We start from the raw sequence: 23820 nt of genomic DNA, 5'->3' as shown, positions 1-23820 counted from the left end.
CTAGCACTGATAGTGAATTGGGCCCTTAGTATAGTAGGGCTCTAGGGTGGGTATATTATAAAAGTGGAAGTAAGAAGACAAACTTAAGTTTCCCAGTATCTCAGAAGGAGTCAGAAACTGTAGACCATGAATCAAATATTACTAAAAACTTTGTAAGCTTTGTAACATTTTCCCTGTTTATTTTTTGTTGTAAGCTTCTGTTTCTCCATAGTTATTATCAGTAAATCTCTCCAAATAAGAAAAGTCTGAGGCCGGGCGCGGTGGCTCACGCCTGTAATCCTAGCACTCTGGGAGGCCGAGGCGGGCGGATTGCTCGAGGTTGGGAGTTCGAAACCAGCCTGAGCGAGACCCCGTCTCTACTAAAAATAGAAAGAAATTAATTGACCAACTAAAAGTATATATACAAAAAATTAGCCGGGCATGGTGGTGCATGCCTGTAGTCCCAGCTACTTGGGAGGCTGAGACAGGAGGATCACTTGAGCCCAGGAGATTGAGGTTGCTGTGAGCCAGGCTGACGCCACGGCACTCACTCTAGCCTGGGCAACAAAAGTGAGACTCTGTCTCAAAAAAAAAAAAAAAGAAAAAGAAAAGTCTGTGTGTATGTCTGCAAGGACAATAAAGAATGGGGAATCTGAGTAGATGACTTATCCCATGTCCTAGCCAGGCATAGAGAAAAAGAGAAAAACTTCAAATGACAGAAAGTAGGTGAGTTGGTTACACAGGTGCTTTCACTAGTAAAGTATTATTTCTTAAGCTGAGTGGTCTATACATAGATGCCTTTTTGTTGTTTGTGGTTTTTTTTATTTCCCACATTATTATTTTGAACAACTTCAAACTAATAGAAAAGTTATAGTAGTATTTTCTGATTCGGAATCCAGTCAGGGTCATGTGTGGCCTTTAGTTGTTACATCTCCTTAGTCTACTTTAATCTAGAACAGTTCCTCAGCCTTTTCTACCTGTGATGACAATGATACTTATAAAGAGTTAAGCCTAGTTGTTTGCAGAGTGAGCCTCAATTTGTATTTGATTATTTTCTCCTGATTAGATTCAGGTTAAACATTTTTTACAGGATACCACATAAACAATGTATTGTTTTCTCCACCAAAGGAGTGAGGAGGGGAAAAAGTATCTTTTTCAGTGTGTCACACTAGGAATCAATAAATAATACAGAATATTCAGAAGAACTGGACTCTAAAGAAATTGTAGAAATAACTTTGTTTTTCTTATTTTCCTTTCCTGTATGGAGAAGATACAGGATACGTAATAAATCTGAATAAACTTTAAATAGCTATAAATATGCCTAAAATAAAAATTCTAAGTGATAGAGCATTGTGTCATTGCTTACTTGGCAGGATTTTTTTTTTTTTAGTGATGTATAAAATAATGATGACACTTACAATAAGCAGCATCTTAGATTCAATTAGATATAGTTTTAATCCCTTCTGTTTGAGTTACTGCCCTTCTATTGTAGATGGTTAACACTTGCCCCTTGTAGTCATTCAGCAAATATTGTGGTACTAAGAAATACAATCGTGAACAGAGATGGTCTGGTCTGTATTAGTTTCCTATTATTGCTATAACAAATTACCACAAACTTACTGTCTTCAAACAATACAAATTTATTATCTGACATTTTTGGAGGTCTGAATTCTGAAATAGATTTCACTGGGCTCAAGTCAAGGTACTGGCAGGGCTGTATTTCTTCTGGAGCTCTAAGGGAAAATCCATTTCCATGCCTTTTCCACCTTCTAGAGCAGGCGTCCTCAAACTATGGCCTGTGGGCCACATGCGGCCGGCCCAGGACTGTCCTGCTTAGCAGCGGACTCGTCCTGGGCCCACAGTGCACATGTATGGAATGTGCACTGCACTTTCCAACGGCCCTCCTGCGGTCTGAGGGACAGTGAACTGGCCCCCTGTTTAAAAAGTTTGAGGACACCTGTAAGAGGCTGCCTATATTCAATTTTTGGTTCATGACCCTCTACCTCCATCTTCAAAGCTAACAGTGTTGCATCTTCAAATCTTTCTGACTCTCCTGCCTCTCCCTCTTTCGCTTATAAGTACTTTTGTGATAATTACTTTGGGTCCACCCACATAATCCAAGATAATCTTCCCATCTCAAGGTCCTTAAATTAATCACATCTGCAAAGTCCCTTTTACCAAGTATGACAACATTTTCACAGGTTCTGGGGATTAGAATATGGACATCTTTGGGAAGCAGTGTTCTCATGGAGCTTATATTCTAGAAAACCAAATAGGCAATTACTATGAAATCTGCAAAAACTACTCAGAAGAAGCCAGAGAACTAGGATGAGAACAAAGAAATAGTGGATCTCAGAAGCTAAGGGAATGCTGCCAAGAGGGTAGGATAGTGCCCACTGGGTTTTACAATAAGTATTATTGGTCATGTTGGCAAGAGAAATCTCAAGATGTAGTGGAATTTATATTGAATTGTGTTAAAATGTCAAAAGAGAGCTAAGAAAGTAGAGATAGTGACTGTAGGCAGCCCATTCAAAACAGTTGGCTGCGGAGAGGTGTCATTACAGTTATTCTTAGTGGTCTCCCTGTGTGTAAGTCCATTATACAAACCTCTATCAGAAGTAAGTGCATGATAATTTTTTTTAAATTAAAGAAATGTACAGTAGATAACAGTAATTCACAAACATCTATACAGCTTAACCTTGTACTCAAGGCCTTTCACAATATAAATGTATCTACTTTTTTCCATGTCTCTTCTTACTCCCATTGTGCTCTGAGCTGTTCCTATTCCCATTTCTTTATCTTTGTTCATACATCTTTTCCATCTTAGAATGTTTTTTCCAATTTCTTTCTCCTGCTTTCTCAGGAATCCAAGCTCATTTTCTCAACATCCCACAACCTCTCTTTTCTTTGAATTTTAGCAGCATGTCTCATAGATCTTTTTTATTCTTAGTTCCTCATTTTTTCACTCAGATGTGTTATATCAATGAAAACAATCACCTGATTTTCATTAAATTTTGTGACTCTGTACTGTATTTTGAAAGAATTCAGACTGAAAGGAAATGAAAACTAAATAGGTAGTATACTAACATAGGCTTTTATAGCAAGTGAAAGCTGATATATTTTTCTTTTTTCAAAAAATTTTCCTAATATTTTTTAAGCCATACTACATGAACAAGAAATGTAATATTAGGGAGTTTATAATAATTAGGGGTTCTCTGTGTTTACCTTTGCTGGGAAGAGAAAAAGAAATCCTGGTTAATTCTACTTTGTAATGTCACTTTGCAATTTTTCCGGAGTACAATAAAATAAAATGTATGAAATTATTGCAAATCCATTTTGATTAATTTCTTCTCCCTTTTAAGGTTCAAGGGATGTCCTTCATTGCAGCAGTACTCATTCTTAATTTGGAAGAGGCAGATGCCTTCATTGCATTTGCAAATCTCCTGAATAAGCCATGCCAATTGGCCTTTTTTCGTGTGGATCACAGCATGGTATGAACATTTGGAAAGGACTTTGTTTTCCTTTGTTTCTGTAGTCTGAATACCCTCTTAGAGTAAAAAACAATAATTAGAAGACTAAGAAAATCTGATCTAAGATAAACTTTTCATTGTATCATAGTTTATGAATACTTGAAGAGAAGACTCAAAAAGAGGTGCTTAATTAGCAAGATACTCTATTAATGTTTAAGGATTTAACTTCTCAGTTTCTAAAGTATACTCTTTCATGATTTTATTGATTTTTTTTATCTTTAGATGTTGAAATATTTTGCGGCATTTGAAGTGTTCTTTGAAGAAAATCTCTCCAAACTGTTTCTACATTTCAAGTCTTACAGTCTTACACCAGATATATACTTGATAGACTGGTAAGTCATAACATACATAAGATATAACAATAAAATGGAAATAAAGTATAACTTTTCATGTGTTTTAGAAACTAGAGTAAATCTCATGCACAGGATCATCCATATAAAAAACCTTTCCTTGCAAATAGAAAAACTTCCACATTTTTGTGGGTATGCATTTGATTAAGAGCATGGACTCTGGATCGAAATCAGAATCTCTCAGTTTGTGTTTTAGTTTCTTGCCTATAAAATGGAAATAATATCTTTAGAGTTGTGAGGGTGTTTTGCATGGATTATCTCATTCAATGCCTAGCACAGAGTTGCTATTCCTTTATTCTGAACACACAAGAGCTTATGATAGTGTTTCTTTCTGAGGGCTTTATATTATTTCTTTTTATTTTGAGGCTTTGTCCAGCTTTCTAACAGAAGAATGATGACATATTTAGGTGCTAATGTATTTTTATTATCTTTCCAATTCAGGGTCTTCTGTTTTAACTTGGAGGGTTTGCCTAGGAAGCAGTAGCCGGTTGATTATGCTTTAGGTCATTAAATATGAAATGTCAGATTTTGAATCAAAAGTTAGTTTATTATATCTCAAACAAGAAGCAGTACAATTACTCAAACTATGCACCTAAACTATCAACACAGTTTTGCCATCTTTAGCTTGTTTATGCCAACAGCAAAGAAGCCCAGAGAACTAATGGCGATGAAATTGCAAAAGGCATTTTCAACAGCTTGTTGAGAATTAAGTATTTTTCCTTGCAAGAAGTGGTCCAAAGCCCGGAAGAAGTGGTAGTCAGTTGGTGCAAGGTCTGGTGAATATGGCAGATGACAGAGAGTTTCCAAGTCCATCTTCTGTAGTTTGAGCAGCGTTGTTTGTGCGACATGTGGTTGAGCGTTATCTTGCAAGAGCATTGGCCTATCACATTGACCAATCTTGGCTGCTTAATCACAGGCATCCTTATCATTTCATCCAACTGGATGCAGCAGTCATCCACTGTAATTGATTGACCAGGTTTCATGAAGCTGTAGTGGATAATACCAGCACTGGACCATCAAACAGACACCATTAGCTTTCTTTGATGAATATTCAGTTTGGACTATGTTTCTGCACTTCATCTTTATCTAGTCATTGTACCGAACACTTGCGATTATCAAAAAGAATCCATTTTTCATCACAACAATACGGTATATATATATATATTTTTTTGGTATATATTTTTATAGCTAATTTCTTTCTATTTTTTTAGTAGAGACAGGGTCTCACTTTTGCACAGGCTGGTCTCAAACTCCTGAGCTCTGTCTGCCTGCGTCAGCCTCCCAGAGTGCTAGGATTACAGGTGTGAGCCACCGTGCCTGGCCTATCTAGCTTCTTTACCTTGCTGATTTGTTTCAAATGTTCTAATGTTGTTGGAATGGTAACATCAAACCTTGCTGCTAATTCACAAATAGGTTGAGATGGATTCACTTCCACTACAGCTTTCAGCTCATCATTATCCACCTTGGTCTCAGGTCACCCACATGGCTTATTTTCAAGATTAAAATCACCAGAACCAAACTTCTCAAACCATTGACCTATTGTGTGTTCTTTAGCTACGTCTTTCCCAAACAGTTCGTTGATACTTCAAGCTGTATGCGTTGCACTGGTTCCATGAAGGGAACTCATTTGAAAATAACATGAAATTTTGACTTATCCATGGTTTCACAAAAATTGCTCTAGAAAAAAATTTGAAAGATAATCACCAGCCAAAACATGCATTTGAAAGGCTGAGGATATACCTTCACAATAAACATAAAACAAGAAGTGTCAAAGTGAAATGTCAAAGATGTCAACTCAACTGTCAAACTTAGTACTTAAGGAAATCGGACATTTCATACTTAATAACCTAATAGCATGGTGGGTGAATTTTGCCAAAGAAATGGCTCTTAAAATAGGTGATAGGTTGGGCCTGGCTCATGCCTGTAATTCCAGTACATTGGGAGGCTGAGGGGGGAGGATCACTTGAGCCAAGGAGTTTGAGATCAGCCTGGGAAACATAACAAAACACCGTCTCTACAAAAATTTTCACAAAAATTATGAGGTGGAAGGATCATTTGAGCCCGGAATTTGGAGGCTGCAGTGAGCTATGATCACACCACTGCACTCCAGCCTGTGTGACAGAGCAGTACCCCATCTCTGAGAGTGAATGAATGAATGAATAAATAAGTTTCTTTTTTTAAAAAGATAGGTTGCTAAGAATACATATAGCATATTTAAACTTTAAATCTTAATCATTCAAAACCAGTGAGTTTCATGGAAATGGTATTAAGCTTTAATATAGAAAAATAAATAAAGGCATTGATCAAATATGATGTCTTCAGAGTTATTTGGGCCTTTTTTTATTTAGGTTCTTAAAAAAACTTAAGTTACGTATTTTCTTCCATTCCCACTAGGAACATTAAAGTTCTCCTTGGAAAGACCTGAAGATAGTAGGGAAAAAAGGGTTTTTATATCATGGGACCCATAAACCAGATCAAGTACTAATTCTGTGAAGGAGGGGAAAAAAAAAACCTTCAATTCTCAGTCCTGAGGAGTGTGAACATAGGCATATCAAGATCACAATTTAGGTCGGGCGCGGTGGCTCACACCTGTAATCCTAGCACTCTAGGATGCCAAGGCCGGAGGATCACTCGAGGTCAGGAGTTTGAAACCAGCCTGAGCAAGAGCGAGACCCCATCTCTACTAAAAATAGCAAGAAATTAATTGACCAACTAAAAATATATATACAAAAAAAATTAGCTGGGCATGGTGGCACATACCTGTAGTCCCAGCTACTTGGGAGTCTGCGGCAGAAAGGATCGCTTGAGCCCAGGAGTTTGAGGTTGCTGTGAGCTAGGTTAATGCCACAGCATTCTAGTCCATAACAGAGTGAGACTCTGACTCAGAAAAAACCCAAAAAAACAAAAAGATCACAATTTAAGATAGGATGGAACTAATAATGAATGAGTTCTGTGTACTAGAAACTGTGCCTAGGCACTCCTCATACCTATTCTCATTTTTTTTTTTTTTTTTTTTTTTTTTTTGAGACCGAGTCTCACTTTGTTGCCCAGGCTGGAGTGAGTGTGATGACGTCAGCCTAGCTCACAGCAACCTCAAACTCCTGGGCTCAAGCAATCCTACTGCTTCAGCCTCCCGAGTAGCTGGGACTACAGGCATGCACCACCATGCCCGGCTAATTTTTTCTATATATATTAGTTAGCCAATTAATTTCTTTCTATTTATAGTAGAGACGGGGTCTTGATCTTGCTCAGGCTGGTTTCAAACTCCTGACCTTGAGCAATCTGCCCGCCTCAGCCTCCCAGAGTGCTAGGATTACAGGCGTGAGCCACCACACCCAGCCCCTATTCTCATTTTGAACAGTAAGTTAGTATTCTCTATACTACCAAAAGTTGCCTTTTGTTATACAATTAAATATGTGTTTATAATTTAAGAAATAAAAATGGACTTTTGTTTCACTGCCTCTATTGAGTTTATTATATACAAACCCCAGAATAAATAAGTGGCAGTGCTAAAGGGTTTTGTTTTGTTTTTTGTGGGACAGCTTTTAGTTCCATCAAATTCCATTAGCTCTACCTCAAATAAACACACAATCAGTGTAAAAAACTGTACTTTCTTTGCCAAGGCAACTTCAAGACAAGTCCTCTAGCACCTATTCTCCCCACTTCCCCAACCAGAATACCTCCTGAAGCACCACTGGATAAAGAATTACATGGTCAGACACTGTCAGAAAGGATGGGAAAAACCATTTTGGTGATTCTTTTGGAAAGTAAACATGCTTCAAAAGAAGTAGTAAGTAAAGCTTGGTGGAGGGGGAAAAAGAAAACAAAACAATGGAAGCGGAAGAGAAAAGAGAGGTCAGACTTTATGTGTTTATATTAGAATTACTAAAAGATGGTATTTGGGTTCTTTATACAATAAGTAACTTTTATTAAGCATTTCTTATGTGCCAAACACTGTTCTACACACTTTGCATTTATTAACTCCTTTAACTTTCAAAACAATCCTGAGAGGATATTACTATCTTTAGTTTACTAATGAAGAAACGGAGGCACAGTTAGGGTAAATATCTTGCTCAGGGTAATATAAGCAATAAGTGGCAAATTCAAACTCAGGCATTCTGGTTTCAGAGCCCATACCCTTAATTACTAGGTTGTTTTACCACTCTAGTTTGTATTAGGTGTTTCCTCTATGTAAGGTTGTAAATTGACATAATTTTGTTATTTATTAGTTTCTCAGTACACAAGCTTGAGGGAAGAAGCCATGTTTTATTTGCCTTTTTAATTTCTAATTAAGCACTGTTGTTTTCCTATAGAGATGCTTACTGAGTGAATGAATCAATGAATGAAAAACTTCAATGACCATTTCTCCTCCTAATTTTAGGATCTTCACACTATATAGCAAATCACTACCACTTGATCTGGCCTGTCGAGTCTGGGATGTATTTTGCAGAGATGGGGAAGAATTTTTATTTAGGACTGGATTAGGAATCCTCCGATTATATGAAGATATTCTCCTACAGATGGATTTCATTCATATAGCACAGTTTCTAACTAAATTGCCAGAAGATATCACATCAGAAAAGCTGTTCAGCTGTATTGCAGCCATTCAAATGCAGAATAGCACCAAAAAATGGACTCAGGTAGAGTGACATTTTCCTATTGCTAATAGATGTATTAAAATAATTAGTTGCTTAGCCAGGCATCATGGAGTGGTGCACCTGTAGTCCCAGCAAATTTTGAGGCTGAGGTGGGAGGATAGCTTGAGCCCAAGAGTTGGAAGTTGCAGTGAGCTATCATGATGCCACTGCATTCTACCTGGGATGACAGAGTAAGACTCTGTCTCAAAAAAAAGGAAACTAAACCATCCTCTTCACTTCCCCCTTCATATTAAAAATAAATAAATAAATAATTAGTTGCTTCTTATAAAAACATACCTTGATGTCCAAATAATAATAATAAAAAACTTATGTATTTCTCAAATGTTAGCGGTTAAGTTAAAAAATATAATCTTTAAAAAATGATTCTTGACTTTGAAAAAGCAAGAGTTTAAAATAGATTGCCCCCTTTTCTCACCTATTGAAACCTAGGGCTTTATTTTTATGTAAGGCCAGTAATATTTTATGAGTTTAGTGAAGTACAACCATAAAGTCATTTATTTGCCAGAGCAGTTATTACTTTGGTATTTCAAATAGACAAGTTTTATTAAATACCTGCCGTGCACTAAGGGTATGCAGTAGAAAGAAGATATAATGTATGATCCTGGCTTTTTTTTTCTTTTTGAGACAGAGTCTCACTTTGTTGCCCAGGCTAGAGTGCCGTGGCCTCAGCCAAGTTCACAGCAACCTCAAACTCCTGGGCTCAAGCGATCCTACTGCCTCAGCCTCCCGAGTAGCTGGGACTACAGGCATGTGCCACCATGCCTGGCTGTTTTTTTATTATATATATATTAGTTGGCCAATTAATTTCTTTCTGTTTATAGTAGAGATGGGGTCTTGCTCTTGCTCAGGCTGGTTTTGAACTCCTGACCTTGAGCAATCCACCCGCCTCGGCCTCCCAGAGTGCTAGGATTACAGGTGTGAGCCACTGTGCCTGGTCATGATCCTGGTTTTTAGATCCTCAGTTTTATTAGGGAAGCAAACATTAGCAGTCTAAGTTAAGTGACATAAAAGACAGCATTATCACTTGATCTATGAATGATACAGACAATGGGCATTTACTGCTTATGAAAATGCAATGTAAGAATATTGGTCCAAAAAAAATCTTGTTTCCAAATAGTAATTTCAGAGTATTTGGCAATTGATGAAAATTGGAATCTAATGATATTCCATAAAATTGGTATTAAAATAAGAGGATTTAAAAATGGCAACCTTTCAGGGCACAGACAAGTATACTAAAACTTTTTCATCTTTATAAACTATAATTATTTAAATGTCTTTATAATCTAGGTGGTAGTTTTTGAGGATTAATCTTTATTTTATATAATTTCTAGGTCTTTGCATCTGTAATGAAGGATATTAAAGAAGGAGACAAGAATAGTAGTCCTGCTCTGAAAAGCTAATCTTCAAAACTGGCAGACTAATTGAAATATAAAAAAATGTTTTGGGGATAAAAGTTTTTTGTTTCCTTTGTAAAAGGCATGGAAGAAAATCTTGGAGAAATCTGAAGGAATCAAGAGGTGGAAAACTGCCAATTTAAATTCCATGGCTGAAGTAAATGAAATAATAACTTTTTGACAGTATTAATGAACAAATATTTTGTAATTAGAGCCATTTTTCAAAAGAAAAAGTTTAAATGGCTAATTGATACTCCATAGTTTGGAGTGAACAGGTTTAATGCAATAAATTTTTTAAATAGCTTTGGAGATACTTCAAATTTTTACATCTTTTCTTTTGTAACAATTACCACAAGGCACTTTGGAGGTTAGAGTAGTATTGTTAAATACTGCTTTGAGCTCCAGAATACTTTAGTACAGATATTATCTCCAGTTCTGACTTTTTGAAGATATTATAAACCAAGAATAAGCAACTGTGCTTGTAAATTATTTAAGTCACTGAAGATGTTGTCTTCATTCACAGGTTGGGGCAAATTTGGGTTGTCTAGGAACTGGAAATATTGGTGAGAGATTGTTTAGTGTTTGTTTAGGTGTTTTTCCACAGTACTGTGTCTATTTGTTTTTGAAGAGGAATTTATTCTCTTCCTTAAGGAATTCCTATCATTCAAAGAATTTTAGCCTTTCTGGTTCTATTCTAACAAATTGTTCATCTAGTAAGTTAACATTAGGAAAACTAAATAACTGGTAAAAGGAAAGTTCTTTGCACTTTAGTGGACTAAAGACTTGACTTTGGGAGTAAGTCCAAAAATATAAATGAGATTTTACAATGGTAAGAGGAAAAGTAATGGATCCTGAGAGTTCTTAAATAGCATGCTACTTGGTAAGACTTTAAACTTTTTAGTTAAAGTTCCTCCACTGTCTATAGAAACAAAATTTGTTTATTCCAGTTTGAAATTTGAAATCTTAATATGTAGCTAACTTTGTGACTTGTAAAACACTATGCATAATTTTTTCTAATCAGTGGAAATGAGAGCAAAATAAAAAGGTAAAATTAACTTTTTTCTGAACCTAACTTTGATAGCATTGTGGATAAAGAAATTATTAATCACTGGTAAATTGGCATTAAATTTATTATAATATGTTTAATTTTTGAACCTAAACTAAATTACTTGAGTATTATGAGTGATACCTGTATAACATGCCATTTTGTTAATAATTAGATTTATAGTGCATTTTAATGTTGCAGTTTGGTTTGAAACAACATTTAAGCACACTATTTCTGTTAGTGATATATAGTCTTCAAACTAATAAGGCTGAGGTCCTTGTTAGTGTAGTGACTGCCTCTTTAGGAGTATGGGACTAGAGCGTCCCAATATATTTTTTACCCCATGGGTTATTCTAGCTTAAGGACTACTAGTGGAACCCTCAAAGGTAACTCCTGTCATAGGGGTTTACTTCGTGGAAACTGGTGGTATAATAAAATATTGAGAGAGTGTCCACCATCTTAATAGGTTTTAGAATGACCTTTTAACTCTGGTAACTACTTCCTTGGTGTTGGTGTTCCTGATAGAGGGAATGTAACATCTGGCGGTAATCTCACTGAGGTTATACTACCTGCCTAAATTTAATCTTTGATATAATTTGTTTCCTGAGTTGAATCTAAGTTACTGTATTTCTTTTTCATATTTTTTATTGTACAGTTTCTTTATCTTCCAAGTATAAATGTGTATATAAAATGTAAATATAAGAAATTCACTAAAAACCACTTGTAACAATTACTATGTAAATAAAACTTGTAAGCAGAATAATTACTTGAAATGAGTCTTCATTACTTTGGGGATATCTGGTTTATTTAACCACATTTTGAGAACAAAAGGAATTTTTTTTTGGCCAGATTTGTCTTCCAAGGGGTGCACTAAAACTTCAATCTTTTGACACTGGCAGTATTGGCAGCTAAAATATCATACTGTATCTTCCTTTGAACCTGGTCTACAGGTATTATGTAGTTATTCACATGGTCCAGTGTATGGCAAGTTTTTTGTTGTTAAAGCATATTTTCAATTAAAAAAATAACTTCCTAAAATACTCAAGATAATGTGAAATTTAGTATGGTGTTTCACTTGATGATCTGCTTAATATATATCTCTCACTTCATGTTCCTTTAACCCAGGTCTATATTGCATTATTTATATGCAACTAGAAGACTCCAATAAATAACATAGTTTTCTAAAGTCAACTTTTGCTGATTTCTTTTGCATTGATGACCATTATATAATGTTATTGATTTGAGTATATTTGTTTGATCTTATAAAAGTCAGGTAGCATTTGCAAAAGGACATTGAAATATTCAAAGCCTTCTCAGCTTTCACTGTAGCTTAGGAATGAACGCTATTTTTACCTAGAACAGTCAACTTATTAGTCTTTACTATTGGAGGGTGTAATTCTAAAGCATATAATCATGAAATAATTTATCTTCATAATGTCATATGGTTTATTTGGATTTTTCACTTCCTATTTTTGTTTAGATAAAAAAAATTGTTCTCGTATACCAAGAGCATATTCAGATAGCAGGGTTTGGTATGAAAACAGGTGAAAAAGGTATAAGGTAGCTTTGGAAAATCAAGAGTTTAATTTGCCATGACTGACAGTGTCAGACACAAATTCTTAGTTCTGAGAATAAAAAGTGATTTTTGTATTAGATTCATACTGTTTTGCTTTTTTGACAAGCATTGTTTAAAATACAAATTCTCAAATGTGTAAAACCTCATTAATTAGAACTTCACTGCTTCACAACATGTAAAAACTAAAATGAAATCCAAGTTTTAAGCAAGGTTCGAGGAAAACTAGCCACTTCAGAGAGAGAGAACCTTGCCCTTGAAAAAATACTGTTTGTTTACTAAAAGTGTAATTGTAACAGAAGTGGGTTACATGGAAATTTGAATTAATGTAATAACACTTGTTAAACCCTGATTATGTGCCAAGCACTGCCTCTTAGTATTTTGTTAGGTTACATAACACTGTAAGGATTGGGAAGTTAGCAAAATTGCTTTTCTTTCAAAATAGTCTACTGTTCTTATTAATCATCCCCTTGGTCCCAATGGATAAGGTTTTACTATGTCCATTTCATTTTATGGGCTGGATTTATTTTCTAATAAACACTAAGAAGGCAATTGGACCATTAAAGAAATTGCATGGCAAAAGTGTTTCATTTGTTGAATAAGTAAACAGTACTTTAATGATTTTATTAAATTTAAGGTAAAATGACTTTTGTACTATTGCAATGTAAATGATAAACTAATATAGACTTGAGAGAGTATATAAAATTGACAACAGGCCAGGTGCAGTGGTTGACGCTTGTAATCTCAGGACTTTGGGAGAGGCTGAGATGGGAGGATCGCTTGAGGCCAGGAGTTTGAAAACAGCCTGGGCAACACAGTGAGACCCCATCTCTAAAAAAATTTTTATTTATTTATTTATTTATTTATTTATATTTATTTATTTATAAATAACAGATTCTCAATGTGTTGCCCAGGCTAGAGTGAGTGCCGTGGCGTCAGCCTAGCTCACAGCAACCTCAAACTCCTGGGCTCAGGCAATCCTGCTGCCTCAGCCCCGAGTAGCTGGGACTACAGGCATGTGCCACCATGCCCAGCTAATTTTTTCTATATATATTAGTTGGCCAATTAATTTCTATTTATAGTAGAGATGGGGCTCGCTCTTGCTCAGGCTGGTTTCGAACTCCTGACCTTGAGCAATCCGCCTGCCTCAGCCTCCCAGAGTGCTAGGATTACAGACGTGAGCCACCGCACCCGGCAAAAATTTTATTTTAAATTAGCAAGGCATGGTGGTGCACCTGTAGTCCTAGCCACTAGGGAGGGTGAGGCAGGAGGCTCACTTGACCCCAGGAGGTCATGGTTGCAATGAGCAATGTTAGCACTGCTGCTATCCAGCCTGGGTGACAGAGCGAATGTTCTCATTTTTCATCTTTAGACAATACTATACACAGTGGTATTATAAAAGCAGAACGTGAAGCTTTAAATTCTGGTCTAGGCAATACTGACAATCAGTTTTGTGAAGTAGATGATGTATTTTGATTACTACATAAATTCAAAGGCTTTTCATTTTAGCATCGATACTCTTAAGAAACTTTAAAAGGAAATATTTACTTGATTAAAATCTTTGTAGATTGTAAAAGGCCTTGAATGCTTGTGTTTAGACTTTAGTTCCAACTCAGAAGATATATTGGAAAGCATCAGAATGATAGCATTCTGTTTTTAAATTATATCAAGTGATTTTTAAACAAATTGTATCTTTTTAAATAAATCGTATCTCAATAAGTAATACCTCATTGCTTTGTCATAATATTTATTCTGATTTGATTTTTTAAAGCTACTCATCTTAGCCCTTGAAAAATAAACAAGTCTCATCAACTTTTTAATTAGATTACATATTTTGTGAACTTTTAAAAGTGTAAATCCTGTAATTTCCTTGCTCAAGTTCCTCTACTGCTATTCCCCATAATAAAAATCCAAACTCTTTATCCTGGTCTGCAAGGTCCTTTTTGATCTGGTCTCTGCCCATCTTTCCAATTTCAACTACCACTTAAACTTACTTATTCCACTGTAGACACAATGGACTTCTTGCCATTTCTCAATCTGTCAACCTTCTATGTATCTAAAGTCTTTTGCTGTTTCCTTGGAAATGTTCTTTGTCTACGTCTTTATGTGGCTTATATTTATATATCACTGCTTAAAGTCACTTCCTCAGAGGAGGACTTTTCTCTGAACATCTATCCTCTATTCTTGTGACCTTATACTGCTTCATGTTTCCTTCTATTATCTATTACATATCACCAATTGACATTTATATAGTTGTTTTGTCTGTTGTTTCCACTACATTGTAAACTCTGACTTCGGAAATACTGTCTCTCTTATTTACCACTGAATTGCTAGTGCCCAAAATAGTGCCTGGCACTACCCTATGATATGGATGACTGGAGTGTTTTTATTTTGGTCAATTTCTCACTTATCTTTCATTAAAATTGTTCTATCATAGAGATTATGCAACTGCTCAGAAACTCAAATTACTTCTAGTTCACTCAGAAACTTTAAAGGTTGTATAGAAGAGAAAAAAATAGTAAAGGTCAGGAATAGGGATATCAGGAGTATGTGGAGTCAGAAAAACGAGTATTTCCATAAAGGAGTGATGAATATTGTTATGTTGCAATGAGGTTGAAATAAGAACTGAGAGCTGTCCATTAAGTTTAGCAACATGGAGGCCATTGAACTTTAGTGGGCTACATTGGTGTGTTGAGTGTGGCAACCAGACAGATGGTTGAAAATCAGTGGGAGGCAAAGAATTAAAGACTGATAATGTAGATAATTCTAAAGTAAGCTCTAAAAGGGAAGAGAGAACTGATAATAGTGAGGAAAAAAGTTTCCTCCAGTCCTTTTCTTTTTTAAGATGGGAGAGCTTTAAGTATTTGAATACTAATGGAAAGGATTCAGTGGAAGTTTAAGAAACAAAGAGACAATGGAATACTGTGTAATGTAAGATTCCTAAGTAGGCTGTAGGGAGTTTGAATCCATAGCTAACTTGAGGGAAAGTGGAAAAGGTATTAGAGATGCAGGTAAGTTTCTAAGTTTGATGTTGGGAAGTTGAAAGAGGAATTTTGTCTTGTAGCTATTGTTTACTTTGTGAGGAATGCCAGAAGTGGGCCATTTAGTATAAGCAAGAAGGAACAATGGTTTGGTTTTGACTTATATGATTGGGTGGATGGTGAAGCCATTAACATGAAAAGGATTCTGTAAGTGGAAGACTTTTTGTGTGGGTAGGAAAAAAAGACTTATAACATCTTACTTAGAAGAAAATCCCATTGCCTCATCTAGTGGGTCTATCTGACTTTTTGTGCCACTTCCCCTTGCTAACTTTGCTTCAGTCATACCAGCCTTCTCTCTGATACTCAAACACGCCCAAGCTTATTCCTGTTTTAGTCTCTTTGCACTAGCCGTAGTTTCTGCTTGGATACCTCGTTCCCTGGCTGGCTGGCTGGCTTGACATTTGGTTCTATGCTTAAGTGTCTGCCACTTCTTCAGATACTCAGTCACTCTCACACCATCCTATTCTAATACTTTGCAGAGTACTTTTCCTTCCCAATCTCCCTCTTCCTTTCCCCAACTCCTGGAACATAAGTTCCATATCAACAGGGATTTAGTCTGTCTCTTTCATTGCTGTACAGCATCTATAACAGTTCCTGGTACCAAGGAGACATTTAAATGCAGGCCCTTAAATAAAAGTGAATAAACAAAAGTTTTTTCACAGCCACTCAGGGGAGGGTCTGCAGAATGGCAAAAATATATCAGGAAATGTACCAGCACACTTTTATTAGCAAGCACGGGGCCAGCTGTTAGTTGAGATGTCTGTCCTTTGAGAATCATGAAATTGCTTTGCACTCCATCTCCTATGTTTGGACAAATCTCTCCATTCTCCCTCTGGGGAATTATAAGAGAAATTGTTGGCTGTTGGCCTTAAGCTGATCATTGGAGCCTGTAGAGCAGATGCTGCAAGGAACAAAGTATACAGAGAAAAGCAATGAATGGAGGAAAAATCTTGGAAGGTGGGCCACAACTGAGTTCAAAAAAAGGGACAGGAAGATTTTCAGCGTATTAGAGGAAAACCCCATAAAAAGCAGTGTTTCAACAATCAAAGGGAAAGAAATTTTGGAGGATATGTTGGTGAAGGTCAAAAACCTTCAGTTCACGCCTGTAATCCTAGCACTCTGGGAGGCTGAGGCAGGCGGATTGCGGTCAGGTGTTCAAAACCAGCCAGAGCAAGAAAGATACCCCATCTCTACTAAATATAGAAAGAAATTAATTGGCCAACTAAAAAACATATAGAAAAATTAGGAGGCGTGGTGGTGCATGCCTGTAGTTCCAGCTACTCGGGAAGCTGAGGCAGGAGGATTGCTTGAGCCCTGGAGTTTGAGGTTGCTGTGAGCTAGGCTGATGCCACAGCACTCCAGCCTGGGCAACAAAGTGAGACTCTGTCTCAAAAAAAAAAAAAAAAAAAAAAAACCTCAGTAAAGTGAGACAGATGGTTATTGTCTTAGATTAGGAGGCAGGATTTAAGAGTAGCTTTTATTAGAGGCTACATTTATCTTGAAATAATATTGAACTAGGAGTGAAAATACCAAGATTTGACTCCTGTGTTTTAAAAGTAAATGTAGGCCTGGAGAAATCAATTTAGCCTCTCTGAGCATCGCTTTTCTGACCTGTAATATAGGAATAACAATCTGCTATGCTAATTTTAGAGTGTCAACAAGGTTGCTGAAGATGGCTATAATGGATGTGCATTGTATACTCTTAAATTTTGTACAGATAAAATCATTAAAGTTGTGGGAGTCAGAATGAAGGAAAGATGGCAGGCATGTATACCATAAATTCTGAGAAACTGGTAGTGGCATGGGGAGAGGGAGACAAAGGAAATAGTTGAAAAGGATTGCAGACTAGAAAAGGTGGAAAGCTGAAGTGAAAACTAAACATAAGGCCCCACTCCTTCCTTCAGCGCCCACTTGAATTATTGATATATATGAATCCTGAATCTCTTCTGCTGGACACTTCACTTGGTTTATCACTGCTTTCAGCTCACTCTTATCCTGAACAACTTTCTGGAACCCTGCTATAATCTTAATTTCCTGTTCTTTCTCTCCCATCCTGCCCATACATCGGGGTATTCTCATTATGTGAACTTATGGCGAGGCTAGGTAGCAATATTTCTGTTTCGGACGTCTCACCTGGAAACTGATACACATCTTTTCCACTAAAGGATCGTCAGTTGGGGGGTGTTCAATCACATCAGTCACTGTGAGAAGGTGCCTAGCAACTTGTTACAAGTGCTATTAGCGTAGTTCGAAACCATCATCAGACACGTGAGGAAACTGGACCCTCACGGTCGGCAGACTCGCCAATATCACAGCGATAGTTAAATGCCGAATTCTGGAGCAGAATCCAGTTTCCCTAAGATAGATTTCCAGGTAAACGCTTACCGTCGCCACAGGTAGGTCCTGAAAAAAACCGCAAACTGCTGCAAATCTCGCGCCGCAGGGGACAGAGGGCGGACGGGTTGCGTGAGGTATCGCGAGAAGACGGCGTTTTCCCGCGAAGGAGAAGCGCGCGTTTTTCCCTGGCGGGGTATTGGTGAGAGGCTTGAGCCGGCTGTGGCTGTGAGGAATTAGAGCGCGGTGTTGCAGGCTCCGAGACAAGGCGACCCGGTTGCCGGGTGAGTGTCCAGACATGCCAGCGGAGCGGCCCGCGAGCAGCGGCGGTGAGTGAGAACCTCTCCCGGGCGCGGGCTGAGGCGTTCGGGGCTGGGGTGGGCAGCATGGAGGCTGTGGCGGAGCTTGGAGGAGGGAGCCGAGCCCGGGCAGAGACTAAGGAGGAAAGGATGGGCGAGAAGCTGTGGGGAGGTGAGTGGAGGACACCCCGGAGTCGCACATATTTGCATGATATGTAAGGTTTTACACAGGGAGCTGCATCTTCCGTGGCATCCCGATTTGTAAATCTGGGGTCCAGGAAACTTGAGGTTGTGAAGACCTAGGATGTCTTCTGAGAGGTGATGCTGGCGACCCTGGAGGTCTTCGACTTTTCCTTCAAATGCATCTCGGAAGGGAGAGAAGTTGTTTATTGTCGGAGTTGAGTAGTTGGTAATTTCTTAAAACTACAATTTGAAAGCCTTCTCCCTTCTTAGGGCCCCCAGCCTCAGAAATGGTTGAACAACCGGAGGCTGCCGTGATTACCCCAGCCATGCTAGAAGAGGAAGAACAGCTTGAGGCCGCTGGACTTGAGAGAGAGCGGAAGATGCTAGAAAAGGTAATTTAGGAATGAAGTTCATAACCACATGCTTTCTCGGAGGTGTGGTTTGTGTTCTTCAGTTTGCTATTGGCTTTTCCATAAACTTTAAAACAGCTTTGTTATTTGTCTTTTTCGTATGTTTGCAGATACTATCTTTGAGAAACCTTTGCATGTGCTTTGAATGATTTGCTTCTATGAGATGTAGTCTTGGTATTATAACGTGGTCTCATCTTTTAAGTGAGCATTTCAAGTTGCTTCTTTACAATTCTTTCAGAGTCTGTAGTGAATTTTTTCCTTTGTCATCCTTTTTTTTCTTTTTAAATTAGTACTATGGATGTATGCATGGTGGCAAAAATTAATCTCTAAAACTTCTAGGAATTTTATACTAAACTGAGGGCAGTAGAAGTTAGTATCAGTCAGAGGCTGGATGATTTCCTTCCTTTTTAGTGCTGTTTTCCACCTAAGTGATCCACTTGCTTTTTGTTTTCTTTTTTGGTTTCTTGACCTATCTTTTGCTAAATAAGATTCTTTAGCTAAAAATGTGGTGTATTTTTTTCAGTGAAAAATTACTATTTTGTAAATTACTAAAAGCACCTTTTAACCGGAAAAATTCAATTCTTGTGAAGTATGTTGTAAAGTCCCTCCCTGCTGCTTAATTGTTGAATATTCAAGGAAAAGAATGGTAGTCCTCTCTTAAGTACTTCCTAATAAGTGATTTTCTTGTGCTGTATTAATTTATTTAGCACTACCAATGTTATGATACAGGTTCTTATTATTATCCCCATTTACAAACTGAGGCAGTCAGTCACACAGTAAGTGTGGGAGTCAAATTTGAACTTGAGCTGTCTCCAGAATTTCTTTCCTTAACTACTATGCCTCTCTCAGGAAGTGCACATTAATTTAATATTGAATCAAGTCAACATGATTATAAAAACCACTTAAGTTGGGAAATAATGCACTCCCAAAACAATTAATGAATCAGTTCTTTCTCTGCTATTTTATATCAACAATAATGATTTGTCAGCATTGTTAGTGCTTCATGAGCATTTATTACGAGTCATGTATTGTTCTGAATGCTTTATATATATTTACTCATTGAATCCTCAGCTATTCTATGAAGCAGATACTGTTATTAAACTCATTACTATTACTGTTGTTAAACTTACTAGTTTAATTACTAGTGTAACTATCACTACTGAAGTAGTCTATGAATTAGCTTCTATTAGACACCTTATTTTGCAGATGAGGAAACTTAAGCACATACAGATTTCCAGGGGTCCTACAGCTAGTAAATGGCAGAACGAACATTTCAGGGTAGACCATGTGGTTCCAGAATTCACAGTTTTTAACTACCTTGCTACACTTTGACTCCAATAATACTAGTTCTGTTATTACTGATTATCTATTATTGATCAAAATCTGTTAAGGTAATATGTTAACAAGTTTTTTTTTAAGTCACATTAACTCATTTTGCTTTAGGGAAGATATGAATTAATAGAATTGAGAAGTCTGACTTGAACCACCTTTCCTCATTATTTGAATTCCCATAGTACTTTGTTTATTATACAGTACTTATCATTATTAAATAACTAATGATAACTACTTATCATTAGTACTTATGATAAGTACTAAATATTTGATTGTCATTTTGTTTCTTGAGAATGCATCACTTCCTGTTTGTTTTTGTAGGCTGCACACCTAGCATACAGTAGGCAATCAATAAATGTTTATTGACTAGCTATGATAAAAATATTTTATAATATAATATGAGATTATATAAATATAATAAAATAAATAAGATTACTAGCTATGTAACTAGGTGAATTGTAAAGTATAGATCCTGGGCAAGTGCGCAGAATAGGATCAACTTCAAAGGTTGTGAGAGTGATACAATAATCTTCACCTTGAACAGTGTATCTTCAGTTTTATCCTGTTTCTTCATATACCCATGAAGTGTGTTGAGTAGGGAAATACCCTTTAAAGAAAGATATGCCTGAGTATGACTATTTCCAAAAGTTCAAGTGAAGAAATAAGTATTTTCACATTTAAAAAAGATGTTAAAATATATAGTATTGTATGTATTTGCTGATGAAAGAACCAGTAATCAAAATGATTTGTTAGTGACATTTTAAATCTTATGAACAAACATTTTGCAATCAGTCCTAAATTTATTGGAGTTGTTATTGTTGAAGGTTAAGTATGGCATTATTAGCTTTTATTTTAATAGTTATACGTCATAGAATTTAAAGAGTAATTTTTAATCCATGTTCAGTCCTTTCATTAAAAAATTATATAGCTATTATCAGTCTTCCTAATACAAGTGGGTCATTTGCTAGAGCATAATATTGTGATCCGTTATTAGATTTTTTTATGTACAGGTATTGAAAGATTTTTGATTTTTTGCTTTTGATCCCCATAAAAAGTGACTGCCTAGGTGATTCTAGAAATTTCTAAGAGTAATTTTCAAAGTCTCTCCGTATTTGAGATTAATAAACATATCTTTGGAGGCTAAAAAACTCACTATACAAAAGTAAAAATTTCTTTTCTTTTGGGAGAATACAGTATTTATGGGCATATATTTAAAATTAAGAGAGGAAGAGCTAGCTTAAGTTCCTTAATGAGAAGCAATTTACTTTACTTTGTGAGGAGCCTGGAGAATGACTTTGACTTTCATTCCTTGCAGTTAATTTTCTTTGACTTTACACTTGCATTTGCTTTTAAAAGAAGTCATTGTTTGTGAAATAGGGGGAAGTGGAAAGGTTGGAGTGCAGAGATTTCTTAGGTAAGAGGAAAATAGATCTTAGTGTATGTAGGCTAAAGTAGAACTTTGTCTCTCAAAAATTCTGGGATTGGTATTAGGAGAGATAATGAGAAATGTCTACCCTCAGTACCTATTGGTATACTCACCCCTGCAGTCTAGCAACCAAGAAATAGTTTCCTGCCAGGCACTCAGTGCTTTCCATAGAGGGAGCTGCAATTTACCATCAATTAGCCATTGGTATGGTATTATTCTGATTATATTTTATATTTTTGTTCCATGATGGCATCTTAAAGCTTTAATTACTTTAAATATACATGCTAATTTATTCTGAACAGGATTTAAGGTAGCAGCTATATATAAATTAAACTCCAAATATATTAACTAAACTTAAATTTAAAAACTTAAAAATTTAATAATCTATGAAGTTAAGTAATTTTCATCTCCCTATTTATAACATTCACCTCATTCATTGCCTGTTGTAATCACAGTAGTATATTGGTAATAGTAAAAGAAAGTCTGTTCTAAAAGTACTGAAAATAAGAGTTCAAGAAGATGTTAACAGGGATTAGCTACATAGTAGGGATTATGGGTTATTTGTATATTTTTGACATTTAATTTTTCTGTAATGTGCATGTATTACTTAGATTTATTCTTAGATACCTTATTATATTTTTGGAGAAAGTGATGATGAAATATCTAGGAAAATACAAGCCATTATACATGATGTTTTAGATCATGTTTTAAATCTTGACAAGCTGGAACAGCTAAGCAACTAACATATTTATAATAAGCAAGGTGCTGGGATGTTATTAGAATATAAAAATGAGCTCATATCCTTCCATTTCAAGCCGGCTTTATATTCTCAGCTGCTTTCCTCTAACTTGAAGCCACCAATTATGGGGTAAAGGGACAGTTAAGTTTTTTGGTTGACTACTTTCCTGTTTTTTCATTCATATTGGTTGAAAAGTAGGTGGCATGGTTTGATTGAAAAGTAATTGGCATGGTTTAGCTGAAAAAGTAAAATACTAAAAATCTTGTACTAAACAGCTGGATAACCTTGATAAATCAAGAGTTTCTGTAAACTTTATAAAATGAGAGAGAGATGCTACTTAATCTTTAAAGGTCTTTTTCATTCTAAAGTTACTTAAGTATGATTTTTAATGCTGTTGCGGAGGCCAGTATTGCTTCATGCAGGAACTTCTAAAGTAACTGGTGAAACTCTTGAGCTCTTCCGCTCATTTATCCTTCAGACAGCTCAGATACCTATTTCCTGAATTCTGACATCTCCAATCTTAGTAATTCTTTGGATTTTTCAGGATTTAGTTAGTGATATAGACAATATACAGTTAAGTACCAAGTATATATGTCTTTTAATGCCTTTTGTTTTCTAATATTACAGTAATGTCATCTCACCTGTAGTATGTCAAATTTCCTGTGTTCTTTCACCCAGTACTTTGTGTATTGTTGTCATACATGTTTGATGATTAACTAGGCTGAATTGGTGTTAGGGAATTTGCATTTAAGGAGTTAATCTTGGCTAAATATGTTTTAATTGTTAAGATAAATTATATTGACAGTATTTTTCCAAAATATTCAGGCCAGTCGTGGTGGCTCAGGCCTGTAATCCTAGCACTCTGGGAGGCTGAGGTGGGTGGATTGCTCGAGGTCAGGAGTTCAAAACCAGCCTGAGCAAGAGCGAGACCCCCATCTCTACTATAAATACAAAGAAATTAATTGGCTAACTAATATATAGAGAAAAAATTAGCCAAGCATGGTGGCGCATGCCTGTAGTCCCAGCTACTCGGGAGGCTGAGGCAGGAGGATTGCTTGAGCCCAGGAGTTTGAGGTTGCTGTGAGCTAGGCTGACGCCACGGCACTCACTATAGCCTGGGCAACAAAGTGAGACTCTGTCTCAAAAAAAACAAAACAAAACAAAATATTCTATGCAAATACACTGGCAGGTAGTTCTCAATCCTGGATGCATATTAGGATCACTTATTTCTTTTTCTTAACCACCTGTATCTTCATTTAAATTGCATGCTCGCACTCATGCACATACGTACTCTTAGTAGTTGCTAGTTGGTGAGGTTTGCATGTATTTAGCTTTGGTAGATGAATTCAGCTTTCACTTGACCCACTTCAACCCACTGTAATGCTTTTCATTAAATTCAGCTTATACTGGTTTGGCCAATTATGAGCTGGATTTGGCTTACACCTGTTTATGTGAATAAAGTTTTTCTTCTTCTTCTTCTTTCTTTTTTTTTTTTTTTTGAGACAGAGTCTTGCTCTGTCACCCAGG

At 36.4% G+C, this 23820-nt stretch overlaps 2 protein-coding genes across 6 annotated transcripts in view; both read left to right on the top strand.

The window, feature by feature from the left end:
* TBC1D12 (TBC1 domain family member 12) overlaps positions 1–11722 on the top strand; it is a 110386-nt gene extending 98664 nt beyond the window's left edge. For all 3 annotated transcript variants that reach the window (XM_012766348.3, XM_012766353.3, XM_012766360.2), the window contains 4 exons: positions 3342–3470; positions 3732–3841; positions 8241–8499; positions 9849–11722. In XM_012766348.3, coding sequence (XP_012621802.1) covers positions 3342–3470; positions 3732–3841; positions 8241–8499; positions 9849–9917 — 567 coding nt within the window. In that variant the 3' untranslated portion in view covers positions 9918–11722. The remainder of the gene's footprint in view (positions 1–3341; positions 3471–3731; positions 3842–8240; positions 8500–9848) is intronic.
* A 2568-nt stretch (positions 11723–14290) lies between these two features.
* Positions 14291–23820, top strand: part of HELLS (helicase, lymphoid specific) — a 43700-nt gene continuing 34170 nt past the window's right edge. Inside the window, exons 1-3 of one of the 3 annotated variants that reach the window (XM_076009960.1) lie at positions 14291–15540; positions 18160–18233; positions 18657–18778. In XM_076009960.1, coding sequence (XP_075866075.1) covers positions 18203–18233; positions 18657–18778 — 153 coding nt within the window. In that variant the 5' untranslated portion in view covers positions 14291–15540; positions 18160–18202. Of the gene's footprint in view, positions 15541–17131; positions 18234–18656; positions 18779–23820 lie in introns of those variants that run through there. The other 2 variants (XM_076009961.1, XM_076009959.1) reach the window with 2 other exon arrangements.

This window comes from Microcebus murinus, chromosome 14 (assembly GCF_040939455.1).
Source record: "Microcebus murinus isolate Inina chromosome 14, M.murinus_Inina_mat1.0, whole genome shotgun sequence".
NCBI lineage: Eukaryota > Metazoa > Chordata > Mammalia > Primates > Cheirogaleidae > Microcebus > Microcebus murinus.
Note: the sequence above shows the minus strand (reverse complement) of the source record. Positions and strands in the feature narration are given on the sequence as shown.